Raw genomic sequence first — 13,088 nt, forward strand, 5'->3', positions numbered from 1 at the left:
GACAGCAACTTGTCTGTTCCCCTTCCCCCAATTCCCCAGCTCTGTTCCCATCCCCCCATTCTCCAATAAAAATCTTAAAAAAAAAATTATGTAGACTTAATAAATAATTGGACAAAAACTGAAGGTGTGATGTTTGAGTGGCTAAAGTTTGACTGAAAGAGCTCATTTGTGTTTTTTCACAGCACAGCCTGTGGCTATGGGACACACTGTAGGGATGCCCAGGGGACCCCCCCTCTTGCACCAGGGACCCACCCTGCCCCAGTCCCTATCACCACAGGGTTCAGGCCCCAGAGCAAGCTCACCTTGAATGTGAACTTGGAGGCACTCATCACTTCTATGATGTTGAAGGCAGCCCAGCTGATGTCGTATCCCAACATCTGTAACTGTTGAGAAGAGACAGGAAGTGAGTCACTCACTAGATAAAGTTTAAGCCCTAACATCCAGCATCCTGTCCCAGCTAACAAAGGACACATGTCATTCTCAGTCTGAATATGCAGGCTTCACCCGACACACACTACTGGGCATTTCATGTCTTCTGACCAGTTAGTTTTCACATTGAAGACTATGAGAACAGGTTAGCAACAAATACTACAGAAGGATGAACGTCTCAGCTGAAATCCTAGTGGCCCATGTCTGGTTAAAAGTCCCTACAATGATACTCAAAACCTACAATGTGATGGGACGCCCAACCCCCAAACCCAAGTCTCCCTTCTCTGACCACAAAAAGAGGCCAGGAGGAGGAGCCTGGCGTGGCTCAGGCTCACACTCCAACCAGGGACTACAGCCAGACAGGGAAGCCTGCAGAGAACCCACCCACGGCAGTTCAGAGCTCCACCCAATAGGCTTCCCAGCACAGTCCACAGTGGGGCTGAGGGCACTTCTCCTGGCCTTCATGTGGTAAGGGCTCCACCATGCCCAGTGACACCTGGTAATCACGGCATGTCTCTCTCGATATATATATTTTTTTTAAATTGGGGAATTGGGGGTCCTGCCGAGTGACTCATTGGTTAAGAGTTGGCTTGGGAGCGTGAACTCTGAGCAGCAGGGCTACCGGTTTGGACCCCATATGAGGGCCAGTAACGCTGCACCCTCTATTGCTAAGTAGGTGAACATCAGCTCGACTTGGAGCTGGGCTGCCGTGAGGCGACAGCGTAGGCTTCAGTGGGGTTGCAGTGGGCTGCCGTAAGCTACCGTGAGTGGCCGGCAGCCAGTGTGAACAGCCGGCAGCTGGCGTGAGCTGCCATAAGCCGCCGTCCAAGGGCCGGCAACTGATCTGCCTCATTCGGGAAGAGCACAATGAAAATACCAACATGGGCCAGTGAAGCAACGTCTTCCACAACTAGACTGAAGAACGAAAGGACAGCAACTTGTCTGTTCCCCTTCCCCGATTCCCCAATGTTGTTCTCACCCCCAATTCCCCAATAAAATCTTTAATAAATAAATAAATTGTGGAATTGTGGGAGGGGACCAGCCAAGTTTTTGTTCTTCAGTCTTAGTTGTGAAGGGTGCCAGTAGCCATCTGGCTGCCTGTCAGCAGATCGTGGCCTCTAAGCTCAAGGTGCTGTGTTCAATCTTAGTTGCAGGTGGGCGCAGCCACCATCCCATGCGGGAAATCGAACCAGCAGCCTTGTTGTTAAAGAGCACACACTCTATCCACTGAGCCATCCAGGTGGCAGCTCAGCTCAAGGTGCCGAGTTCAGTCTTAGTTGCGGGCGGGCATAGCCCACCATCAAACAGGCAGTCTTGTTGTTAGGAGCACGTGCTCTCACCAGCTAAGCCATTCTGCCACCTGCTGGCAGCTCAACAGCAGCTCAGCTCGGAAGAGTCACTGGCCCAAGTGGGAATCGAACCTGCGGCCCTGTTCCTCAGAGCTTGCACTCTTAAATTAACTCTTAACCAACACAGCCACTCAGCCAGCCCTCTCTCAATTCTTAAGAATTAGCCCTATGTGCCTCAAGGCCAGCTCCTAGAGCTGACAGCATTAATCAGTTTTTGGCAGGTGGACAAATGGACCAATGGATGGATGGACAAATCGATGGACCAATGGGTGTAGGGACGGAGGGGTGTTGGAGCTGACGAAGGCCTGACAACATGAGACGTGCAGGACATGGGCATGGCTCGGAAGCACCACCTTGGGAGCAAATAGCCCTGTGACACTTACATACGTCAGCTTGCAGACCGCATTCGCCTTTACTGCGATGTTGTCTTGCTTTAGTTCTTGCTTGATTTCATCAATACACTGAGAGATATACTTTGCCTAAAAGGAAAAGAAGTTGAGATATTATGAGTGCCTAGAGAAAACAGTAAATAATTATTTCAGAAAGAAGCCAAACCCAAAACAAAAAGCCATATAACATTTGATTTCATTTATCTGAAATGTCCAGAACAGGTAAATCCAGAGACAGGAAGTGGATTTGTGGCTGTTAGGCGCTGGGGAGAGGGTGGCAGGTGTGTGTGTGTGTAGGGGGTGTGACTACTAATGGGGAGGGGGTTGCTTTTTGAAGTGACAGAAGGTTCCAAAATGGATTGTGGTGACTGAATACACTAAAAACCACAGAATTGCACATCTAATACAGCTGTTATTAAAGAAACAATTTCAATGCAATAAGATCTCTGTGATTCCTTCACAATCCTCCTGATGGCAGTAAGGGCCATAGGAGTGGGGAGAGAACAAGAGTGGTGGGTGAAGGGAGAGGAAGGGGGGCCAGTCCCCTGTGGCCACCCGGGAACAGCATCAAGGCACACAACGCACAGGCAGGCCAGATCATGTTGGTGCTGGGGGCTGCGACCAGTGTGGGGGCATAAATGAGGAGCCAGGCTGGAGGAAGACCGGCTGCATGCAGTCCCTCTTGCCCTTGAGGCCCCACGCATCCAACTGCTCCCAGGGCTCCAGCTATCTCCAACTGGCTGTGTACACTGGGCCCACCACCCAACGGGCGAGCTCCTCAGAACCTGCCACCCGCTGGCTCCCCGGTCCCCTTTCTCAGAGCCTGTCACCCGGGCAGCCTCTCCCACAGCAGCAGTAAGCTTAATTAGGTGTCTCTATCTGTGGCTCCCTACCCCTTTCTGGGCAGCATCAGCGCTTGGCTCTTGTCCCACTGTGTGCACACGGACCACACTGTCTACCCACTCCCCTGTGGACACGTGGAGCTTTCCTGCTTTTCGGCTCTTGTGACTCATGCTGCTGTGAACATCTGTGTACAGGTGTTTGTGTGAACAAATGTTCTCGATTTCCTTGCCGAGTCAGCACTTCTCCTCAAATACCATTCAAAGAGGTTTGACCTGAAGCAGTACTGATCCACAAGGTCCAGAGGGACTGATGAGCCCCCTCTGGCAGGAGCAGGGTGCAAGGCTCCTGTCACCTCCTGGGGGGACACACCATGGCAGCGGCAAAGAGAACTGAAACCTGCCACAAAGCAAGCAGCAGTCACCTTGGGGTGCAGAACAAGTCCATCCAGTGCTCCATGGAAGCACAAGGAAGCCCCTCAGTTATGTGACCAACAGCCGTCCAGCTGGTGGCAGGCTTCCATATTCCCCATATTGCCCCCCAGCGCCATCCAGACAACCTGCCTCCCAGAGACCAGGGTGGCAAGCGTGCAAAGCAAGTGCAAACAGCGGGCTCCTGTGTTGCCTGACAGCCGAATTCTATAAACACATCCCCCTGCATTTAGCCTCTAATCCCATTAGCTATGAGAGAAAAGCCTCGGTATGACCGGAGGGCAGTAATCTCTCTGAGGGAGTGCCTCGGTATGACCGGAGGCCAATAAGACTCCCTCTGAGGAGTGTCTCAAGGTATATTGGGACCTGTTGGAATGCTAACAGTTAATCTCCTCTGGGAGGACACAGTAACAAGGTGTCCTGGGGCTATGTGGTGGATATGTGAAGGCATAGCATATGCTGGATCTCCTCTGGGAGGACACAGTAACAAGGTGTCCTGGGGCTATGTGGTGGATATGTGAAGGCATAGCATATGCTAGAACATAATGGGTATGTTAATAGAAAAGGCTTTGAGGCACAGACCTCAAACGATGCTAATCTGATCAACAGCAGTTTTACTTCTCAATAAAAACCAAGCGTCAACCCGATTTGGTGGCTCAGTCTGACTGTCTGAAGGCTGAGTCCCTTGGTCTCGCACTTAAATATTACTTCTGTCTCTGTCTCTTTATTCAATCTGCGTCGCCCCTCTCGTGTCCCATTTGCCCTTGCCACGCAGGACGTGACACTCCTGCTCCATGCGCTCCGCATGCTGCCTCACGTGCTCTAGCTCTATGAGGGTAGCTCCAGCGGCTTCCGCCATCATGTCACTTGGACCACCCCAAGACCCTTGGAAAAGAGCTGCTCAAGCGCTCTTGGCCACAGAATGTTTTATGAATATATATTTTTTTATTGTTAGTTTCAGGTGTACAGAACAATGCAATAGTTACCCTTTTCACCCTCACAAAGTAACAACCTTATGAATATTTTATGGTCAAGAGTTGGTAAAATGGAAAAAGTGTCACCATATCCTTCCAACCGGCTTTAGATTACTAAATCCCGTTCAGGGGATCTCAGCTCCTGTCCCTGCGCACGAATGACCCTTCCTGCCTCCTGGATCAAGACTGTTAATGATTTAAAAGGGAAAAAACAAGAAGACAATAATAAGTGTTGGAGAAATGGCCCCATACACAGCAGGTGGGGGATGAACAGTGCAGCCTCTATGGAGGACAGCTGCAGCTCCTCAAAAGGGTGACACAGCTCTTACTGTCAGGTGGGCCCCCAAGAACACTGACAACAGGTAACAGGTGCCGAAACACACACTGGCACCCAAATGTACAATTAGTGACAGTCCCAAAGTAGAAACAAATGTTCCCTGGCCGATGATGGACAAACACAATGTGGTCCACCTGCCTGTGTCAGCTTTCAGGAGGGCGGGACAGGGTCCACTTCCTGGAACATCTGAGCAGCTCCTATCAGACCAAGTCCCCCATAAGTGCTGTTTAACAACTCTCTGGAGTCACTGGAGACAAACAAAAGTACTGGGGAGTGTCATGTTTCTCGTGGCTTTTATCTTGCGCGCTATGCAGAGCAGCTGAGACCGAGAGGAGACTCACGTCCAAATGGCTTCAAGAACCAGAGCAGAGCTTGCGGTGAACACGGCTACTGGAAAGTGAAGAGGGAAATCCCAGAGACGAGAGAGATGGGGGGTTCTGACATTCTATATATAAACTCAGCCCAAATCTCTGGCCAACCGAGAACTATGCATGCATAGGCACATTCCACCCAGCCCAGCTAAAGCTAAAAAAATAAATGTATCTCACAGGCCTCGTGTCCCCTGCAAGAGGGCACAGCCTACCCAGAGTTAACAGCCCACCAAGCCCTCTCCTCAGAGAATCAACACCCCGCCAGAGAACACAACAGAATCCAGAGTCTCCAAAAATGTCCCATCTACAGTTTCCAGGACATACCCAAAAATACTCAAAATGAGAAACAGGAAAACATAACCTACACTCAAGAAGAAAAAGACAGCCAATGAGGACCAGCCCTGAGAGAACCCAGATGTGGGAATTAACATACAAAGATGTCAATTTAGCAACTGGAACCATGTTCTCCTGGAACAAAAAGAAACCATGCTCATAATGAATAAAAGAAGAGGAAATCTCAGCAGAGAAAGTGACAGAAAACAATCAAATAAACCCTAGAACTGAAAGGTAATTTCCTGAACAAAACATTCATCTAATAGACTAGACAGCAAATTGGAGATGAAAAGAGGAGTCAGCAAATTTAAAGGTGGAACCACTGAAATCATCCCATCTGAAGGAGACAAAAGTTTGAAAAGATGACCAGAGCCTCAGGGACTGTGGGACGATGACAAAAGTTGTAACATACGTATAATTGGGATCCTAGGGAAGGAAAGAATGGGACAGAAAAAATATTTGAAAAAATAATGGCTGAAACTTTCCCAAATTTGGTGAAAGACCTAAATGTACAGGTTCAAGAAGCTCAGCATCCCCAACAGGAAACAGCAAATCTCACCCAGACAGATCATGGTCAAACTGCTGAAAATTGAAAATAAAGAGAAAATCTTCAAAGCAGCCAGAGGAAAAAGACATGTTGCATACAGAAGAGCAAGGATTCGAACAGCTGCCAGCTTATTGTCAGAAACACTGGCAAGCACGAGACGCTGAACAACACTGCCGGCCCACAATTGTCCACCCAAGAACATATCCCTAAGGAGTAAAGGCAGAACAAGAGCCTGATGACACCCATCCCTGCCCATCACAGAGGGGAGGACAAACGAGACCCACAGAGAGTAGCTGACTTTCAAAAAGACCCTGCCTGAACCTTAGTTTTAGGTATAAAATAGATGCGCAAGCTCGCGGTTCCTCCACACTGGAAAGGGAGAGAAGGGTTATAAAATATAGAAAAGTATCTGCTTTATACTCACTTGGGAGTGCTAAACAGTGATCTAAAACATAGTTATGTGAAGTTAAAGTGAGGAATGTGGGAAGGGAGATTATATTAATCTTTTATTTCCATATAACACTGTGAACAGAAAGAATATTTACTTCTCCTTTTACAAGAAAATGGTCAGATTGGGCCGGCCGAGTGGCGCAATGGTTAAGAACTGGCTTGGGACAGACACCAGAGGGCCCCGGTTCGGATCCCACATATGAGGGCCAGTGACACTGCCCTCCACAGCTAAGATGCTGAACAACGGCTCAACCTGGAGCTGGGCTGCCTTGAGTCGCGACGGTGTAGGCTGCAGCCCCTGTGGCAGTGGGTTGCCATGGGCTACTGTGTATAGCCAGCAGCCATGCGTGAGCGGCGTCCAGAAGCCGGCGACGGATCTGCCTCCCCCGGGAAAAGCGCAATGATGGTGCCAACTTGGGCCAGTGAAGCAACGTCCTCCACAACTAGACTGAAGAACAAAACGACAGCAACTTGTCTGTTCCCCTTCCCCCAATTCCCCAATAAAAATCTTTAAAAAAAAGAAATGGTCCGATTATGCAGACATGATCTAGGTCCAGAAAATTATGTTATGAACACAAATTAGAAACATTTTAAGGTACAAAGTATGAATGGCTACATGTCACTGACATACTTTTTAGAAGGAGAAGCTAGAGGTGCAGCGTGACGAAGGTCCTCTGACACCACAGCCTGTCCCAGGCCCATTCACAGTTCGCCACAGGGCAAAGCTGTCTGCAACACAGATGACCATTTTTAGCATGATGTTCATTGCCAGGGAATTCCATTTGGAAAAGAAGCTACAAGCACACTTCACAGCTGTGTTCCTTAGGCTGTAATAAAATAGCCACCTCAACCCTGGCTGCCCAGCAGACTTCCCTGGGAGTAGAGACAGGATTTCTAGGGGTGAGGTCCTGAGTCTGTTTTTACAAAGCCTCACATTTGATTCCAAGACCATGCCCCCAACACAGCCCAGTGTTCCCAGGGACAGAAGTGCCCAGAGAGAGCCACTGCCAGGACACGCAGTGGAATGACATGGGAACCCGCAGGGTTGGTGGGAGCAGCAACAATGCGAAGGAGCCTGAGTGGCTTCTATGATCTCGGGAAACCGGAAAAGCACACCTGTGAGAGGGGGTGAGTAGTGTGAGGAATGCGTGGAAGGTGAACATGCCACCAGAAAGGCCCCCAGTGGTGTACAGGGCCCGGGCCGGCAGGCAGTAAATCTGCAGAGTGGCCCATCTGAATTAATTTAGAATTATCTTGGTTTTTATTATTACCTGAATTTGTTTTTCATTATAATTAACATACAGTATATAACATACATTTCAGGTGTACAACATAGTGAATCAACATTTATACACTTTACAAAGCGATCACCACACTAAGTCTAGTACCTACCGTCACCAAATAGTCATTACAATGCTGCTGACTCTCTTCCCTATGCTGTACTTTACACCCTGTGACTTAACTGGCAGAATGAACTTTTCCAGCACAAGTGGGGACGGTGCATGCATGGTGGGCCAACCGAGGGCTGGTGTGCTGTTTGCGAGATGGATGGCAAGCTAGATGGTGGCAGGAGAGCAGCTGGGTCAAGCTGATGTGGGACGAAGGGGTGTGGTTGCACTGTATGACCTCAGGGGCTTAGGGAAGGGAGCAGTGGCTGTGGGGAGCTGACTGGGGAAAGGAGGTGAGACCCAAAGGCCAGCAGGCTCGTCAGTGTGAGTCTCCTGCAGCTGCTGTAACAAGTCACCACACATTTTGTAGATTAAAACCACACACATTTATTCTCTGACAGTTCTGAGGCTAGGAGTCCACACAGGCCTCTAGGAGCTAAACCCAGGCATGAGCAGGGCTGGTCCTTCTGGAGGCCCCTGGGAGAACAGTTTCCAGCATTTTCCAGCTTCTAGAAGCACAATGTCCCTGGCTCATGGCCCCTCCTCCATCATCACAGCCAGCAGTGCAGCCTCTTCCATCTCCCTGACTCTGAGCCTCCTGCCTCCCTCTTATGAGGACCCTGTGATGACACTGGGCCTCCCTGTAATCCAGGGTCGTCCCCATCTCAGGGGCCTTGACTTAATCCTATCTGTAAAGTCCCTGTATCTCGTGAGGTACACATCCACAGGTCCCAGGACTAGGATGGGGACATCCTTGGGGGTCATTATTTAGCTGACAAGTCAGATCACCCAGGATCTGGAGGGAAACTAAGACCAGGAGGTAGGAGGCCACGGACCCCATGGCCACAGCAGAGAGACCAGGGAATGGAGAAGCCAGCCCCACCCTTGTCCTCAAGGGGACAGGCAGCCCATCTAGAGGACCAGGCAGGTCCAGAGTGCCAGTCCCAACCCCAGGGCCCTGGACAACAGGAAACATCAGCCCCAGGAGGGAAAACAGAAGGCTCCAGTGTCAGCATGGGCTTTGGAGATTGGTGACAAGGAGTGAGGTTAACAGCTCAATCCAGGGCCTCCCAGTAGTAGCTGACCCCAGGATGGGGTTAAATGTGCCTGGATATTGTTGGGGACAACTCCAGGGAGAGGAAATGGGAGGGAGCTGGGAGAGAATTGGGCGGGTCTGGCCCTGAGTGAAGGGCCAGGGAGGAAAGGCTGGATGGAAGAGGCTAGAAAGTTTAGCAAGGCGGCTCTGTGCGCTGTTCAGCTGGGAGTGGGCAGCGGCAGCATGGCCTTTGGAGCACAAGGTGATGGATTGCAGAGCCCCGCAGCTCAGCCCCTAGAGATGCCAGGTTGGGGGCTTACCAAGAGGCACAGAGAGGGGCCTCGACAGCCTCGGGAAGTGCAGGGAGCTTCCAGGAGCGAGGTCTAAATTGAGTATGAAAGCAAAGGCAAAGGAGGGTGTCCAGTCACTGGATACTCAGCACCAGGCAGGGGCAGCAGATGTCCACACTTATAACGCTTCCCGGAACCTAAATACCAACAGGTGTGTGGAGAGTTTGTGCCCAATGGAGTGAACTGCGGCCCCAGACAGCAAACAACTGGAAGCACTTAAATGCCCACCTGAAGGGACTGGCTAAATGACCTATGAACAAAGCCTCCCTACACTCACATGGAAAGCTGTCAGTGAGACTGGCAAGTCCAACAGTCTTAACCTACACTCAGAATCACCAGTGATTTTTACGCACAGACAACAATCTTGAAGTATAGACACCAAACTGATTCACAGGGAGAGGTACTGTCCCTTTTAATTTAATAAACATTGAGCTTATTACAAAAAGTTTTGGGAATAGTTAGATTAAAAGAAAAAGTCTCCCCCCAAATATGAAAAGTGCCTGTGAGAATGAAATATTGAGTTACTTGGGATTTCTCCTAGTCGTATCCAACTTTTAGAAGCAAGGGTATTCCCCAGTGGATTTCCCCCTATGTGCCAACACTATCCTTGCTGTATCTTAAGGACAATAAATACAAGCACCTCATAAATGTGTGAACTAGGCCACTATTTTTCAAACTTTGGGGACTCATTTTAAGAAATATGCTTTACATGGTAACCCAATGCACACACACAGGTACACTTAGTATCCTAAGCCAAAGAAAAAGTTTACCAAGAAACAAGAGTTACTCTACATGCTGCTTACGGTCTGGGCTTTTCTTTCTTTTTTTTTTTTTAACATAACCCACTATTGGTTCACAGGCTGAGATTTGGCAATAGCAAGGTAGACAACTTCCTAGGGCGCTCTGGCACTCATAGAAGCCTGCATTACATCACTCACTGTACCCTCATAAGCACTCTGTGAGGAGGAGAGGCAGCAGCAGTCACTCCCACTTGACAGGTGAGGAAACCCTTCAGGGGCTCTCCCAAGGTCACCCAGTTAAACAGGCCCAAGAACTTAGACTCAGGTCTCCTACTAAACTTCACATATATAACTTCTACATATAACTTCCACTAAATCACCCTGCCTTTCCACATGGCTTTTAAAGTCACCGCTAAACCTCATTTCTATGATACCACACAGATGTTTTAAGCTAAAATCTATCATAAAAAGTAAACTTTGTGGGGGCGGAGGGGACTGTACTGCTGCAGAAAAAGCATATTGTCAGTAGTCTCTGATGGGCTGTGGTGGGGTGGGAGGGAAGAGCCTATTTTAGAGAGTGGGGGAACTAGCAGAATAAGTCATTGGTTGCACTGCCACAGGGACAGAGGAAAGTCGAGTTTCGAGATCGTGACAATCGAATACAAAACCACCAAAAGGCCAAGGACAGGGTCCATGCAGAAACCTGACTTTTGAGGACTTCCAGCACCAGCCTGGCCCTGTGCTACTTAAAAAATGCTTCCACCATCAATACACCCATTTAATGGGCCCCAAGCCTGTGGGAAAGACGTCATCAGTTCCCACCAATTCCAAATGAAGAAACCAAGAGTGATAATGGACACACCCTCCTAAAAAATGAGGTGCCCTAACCAGAGTGTGTTTCTCTGCTGGAAAGACCCAGTGGCCTGTCTTCAGAATCTAGAACAGGCTGCTCAGTGAGGAAAATCAGGGAGGTTAACCAGTGCAAACAAAGAACTCTATGGGTACAAATTAAATTTGCTTAGCCACTGCTCAGTAATAAATGCCAATCAGCTACTCTTTTATCTCAGAAAGAAAATGACAATCAGGAGAAGAGTTAGCTGCATACTGTAACGATTGCCATTAGGGAGAGCTTCAACATGAGGCAAAACCCAGGAAAGGGAAGAGTGATGGAAATCAGCAAAAATAACCTAATCACATCTCAGTGAAGTCACACCTATTCTGAAAAAGTGCTGCAGAGAGGCAGGAACTCAGACTCCCAGCAGAGGGACCTGGGCTGAGGGTGCCTATGCCTCCCAGCAAATTCAGCTTCCTTGCACCTTCCATTCTGTAAAGCCCGACTTCCCTGGGTGCCATTGTGAGGAGGGCGTTAGCCACTGGCAGTGGGACCTGCACAGTACCAAACAACTGCTCTCCTCAGGGCAGCCTCTCTCTAAGCATCTTGTGAAGCGGGGAATTTCTTTAATGTCCCACTGTATAAGGGATAGCTTGAGCCTCTTCCATGAAGCCAAAAGTCTGGTGGCTATTAACTGTTCCCATTCTTCCTAAATCTAGGTCACAGGTTGGGGAGAGGAGAGAAAGGAAGGAAATGGTGCCCACTGTTACAATTTTACTTCTGGAAAACCTTTTCCTCATCCTGGCTTTTGGGTTTCTAGTTGAAGTCAGCTTCCCCATTCCAGAACTCCTTGGCAGCTTTATTATTTTGGCCAGGGACACTCCTTGCCTCCCCTCCCTCTCTAAGAGGGGCGGCCCCACCTTCCCAGGGACGTGTCCATGAGGCAAGGACCAGTTCCGGGCCAGGCCCCAGGGAGCAACCTGGACACGCACTAACCCCATAAGGGGTTCCTCTGGGGGCGGCCTGCGGACAGGAGGGTCCCCCAACTAGGAGTCCAGGAGCTTAGGGAGAGGCCGGGAACCCTATATTTTGAACAGGTGATCCAAAAACACAAAGTTGGAAGGCCGCCGCTCGAGGGGACCTACGAAGTCCCTTCCGGAGTCACCCGCAGGGAGGGGGAGGCGGGTCCCCATTGCCGAGAGTCAAGGAAGCAAACAGAAACATTGGGGGGTCAGGAAGGGGCCCGAGAACCGCGGCTTGGAGGGCCTTCGGGGTCCCGTCTGGGGCCGCCTTCGGCCCACAGGGGTACACTGAGGCTCGGAGAGAGGGGTGTGCATCGCCCAGACCGCGGGCAGGCGGGGCTCGAGCCCAGAGCGGGACCTCTGGGGCGAGCTGCAGGCCAGGATCGAGGATGGGGGTCGCGGGCAGAGCCAGGCCATCCCCGCGCGGCGCTTCGAGCTCACCTCGTCCTCCTTGTGGTTGCGGATGCCGCGCACCAGGTCCTGCAGGTTCTTGTCAAACATGCGGTCGATGCTGCCCTTGACCATCTTGAGGGCCATCGTGGCGGCCGCCGGCGGGCTCAGCCCCGGAAGGCCCGCAGGTGGGTGCCGTGCAGGGGTCTGGGGGCCGCGCCTACCGCCCGCGAAACGCTGCCTGCCGCCGCGGCGGGACGGGCTCCCAGGCCAGAACAGCGGCTGTCCGCGAGGGAAAGGCGGAGGCGGAGGTGGAGGCGGAGGCGGCGGCGGCAGCGGCGGCGGCGGGCGGAACCCGCTAGGCAACCCGCACTCCCCTCCCCTCCCTTGCTAATGGCGGACAAGATGGCGACCGGTCAGCTGACAGCGGGCGCCGCGGCCGCCCGCCCTCCCAGAAGCCCCGCCTCCCACTAAGCCCCGTTCCGATTTCCGGACACCACATTTTCTTGACAACGCAAGGCCTCCCAGTGGAAATGCGGACAACCCCCTCCGCGACCACGCGGCCCCGCCTGCTCCTTCTCAGGCCTCTTCCCTCTCATTGGTCAGTGTCCTTCGAAGCTCCACTCATTTCCTCTTTCAGGTTCTTGCATGTTCTAACCATGCCGCCCTAGGAGAAATCTCCCAGTCCTCCCCTCAGTTAATTGACAAGTGGGCGTGGCCTGTTGTGGGCGGGGTGCCCACGTGGAGCTCTGGCAAGTTCCTGAAGAAGAATCCAGCTCCGCCTTTTCTAATTCTAAAAGCTGACGCTGCTTGAGAACCTTAAAATCTACACTGCAGAAAACTTCCTGCGTCTCTTGCAAGTCTCACAAAAGCCTGTGAT

At 50.8% G+C, this 13,088-nt stretch overlaps 1 protein-coding gene across 3 annotated transcripts in view; it reads right to left on the reverse strand.

Annotated features, from left to right (window-relative positions):
* AP3D1 (adaptor related protein complex 3 subunit delta 1) overlaps nt 1–12,580 on the reverse strand; it is a 40,972-nt gene extending 28,392 nt beyond the window's left edge. Inside the window, exons 1-4 of one of the 3 annotated variants that reach the window (XM_019657319.1) lie at nt 12,260–12,311; nt 7,082–7,179; nt 2,162–2,257; nt 303–383 (exon numbers count right to left, since the gene is read on the reverse strand). In XM_019657319.1, coding sequence (XP_019512864.1) covers nt 303–377 — 75 coding nt within the window. In that variant the 5' untranslated portion in view covers nt 378–383; nt 2,162–2,257; nt 7,082–7,179; nt 12,260–12,311. Of the gene's footprint in view, nt 1–302; nt 384–2,161; nt 2,258–7,081; nt 7,180–12,259 lie in introns of all 3 variants that reach the window. The other 2 variants (XM_019657320.1, XM_019657318.1) reach the window with 2 other exon arrangements.
* Nucleotides 12,581–13,088: the final 508 nt, after the last annotated feature.

This window comes from Hipposideros armiger, unplaced genomic scaffold, assembly GCF_001890085.2.
Source record: "Hipposideros armiger isolate ML-2016 unplaced genomic scaffold, ASM189008v1 scaffold_275, whole genome shotgun sequence".
Lineage (NCBI taxonomy): Eukaryota > Metazoa > Chordata > Mammalia > Chiroptera > Hipposideridae > Hipposideros > Hipposideros armiger.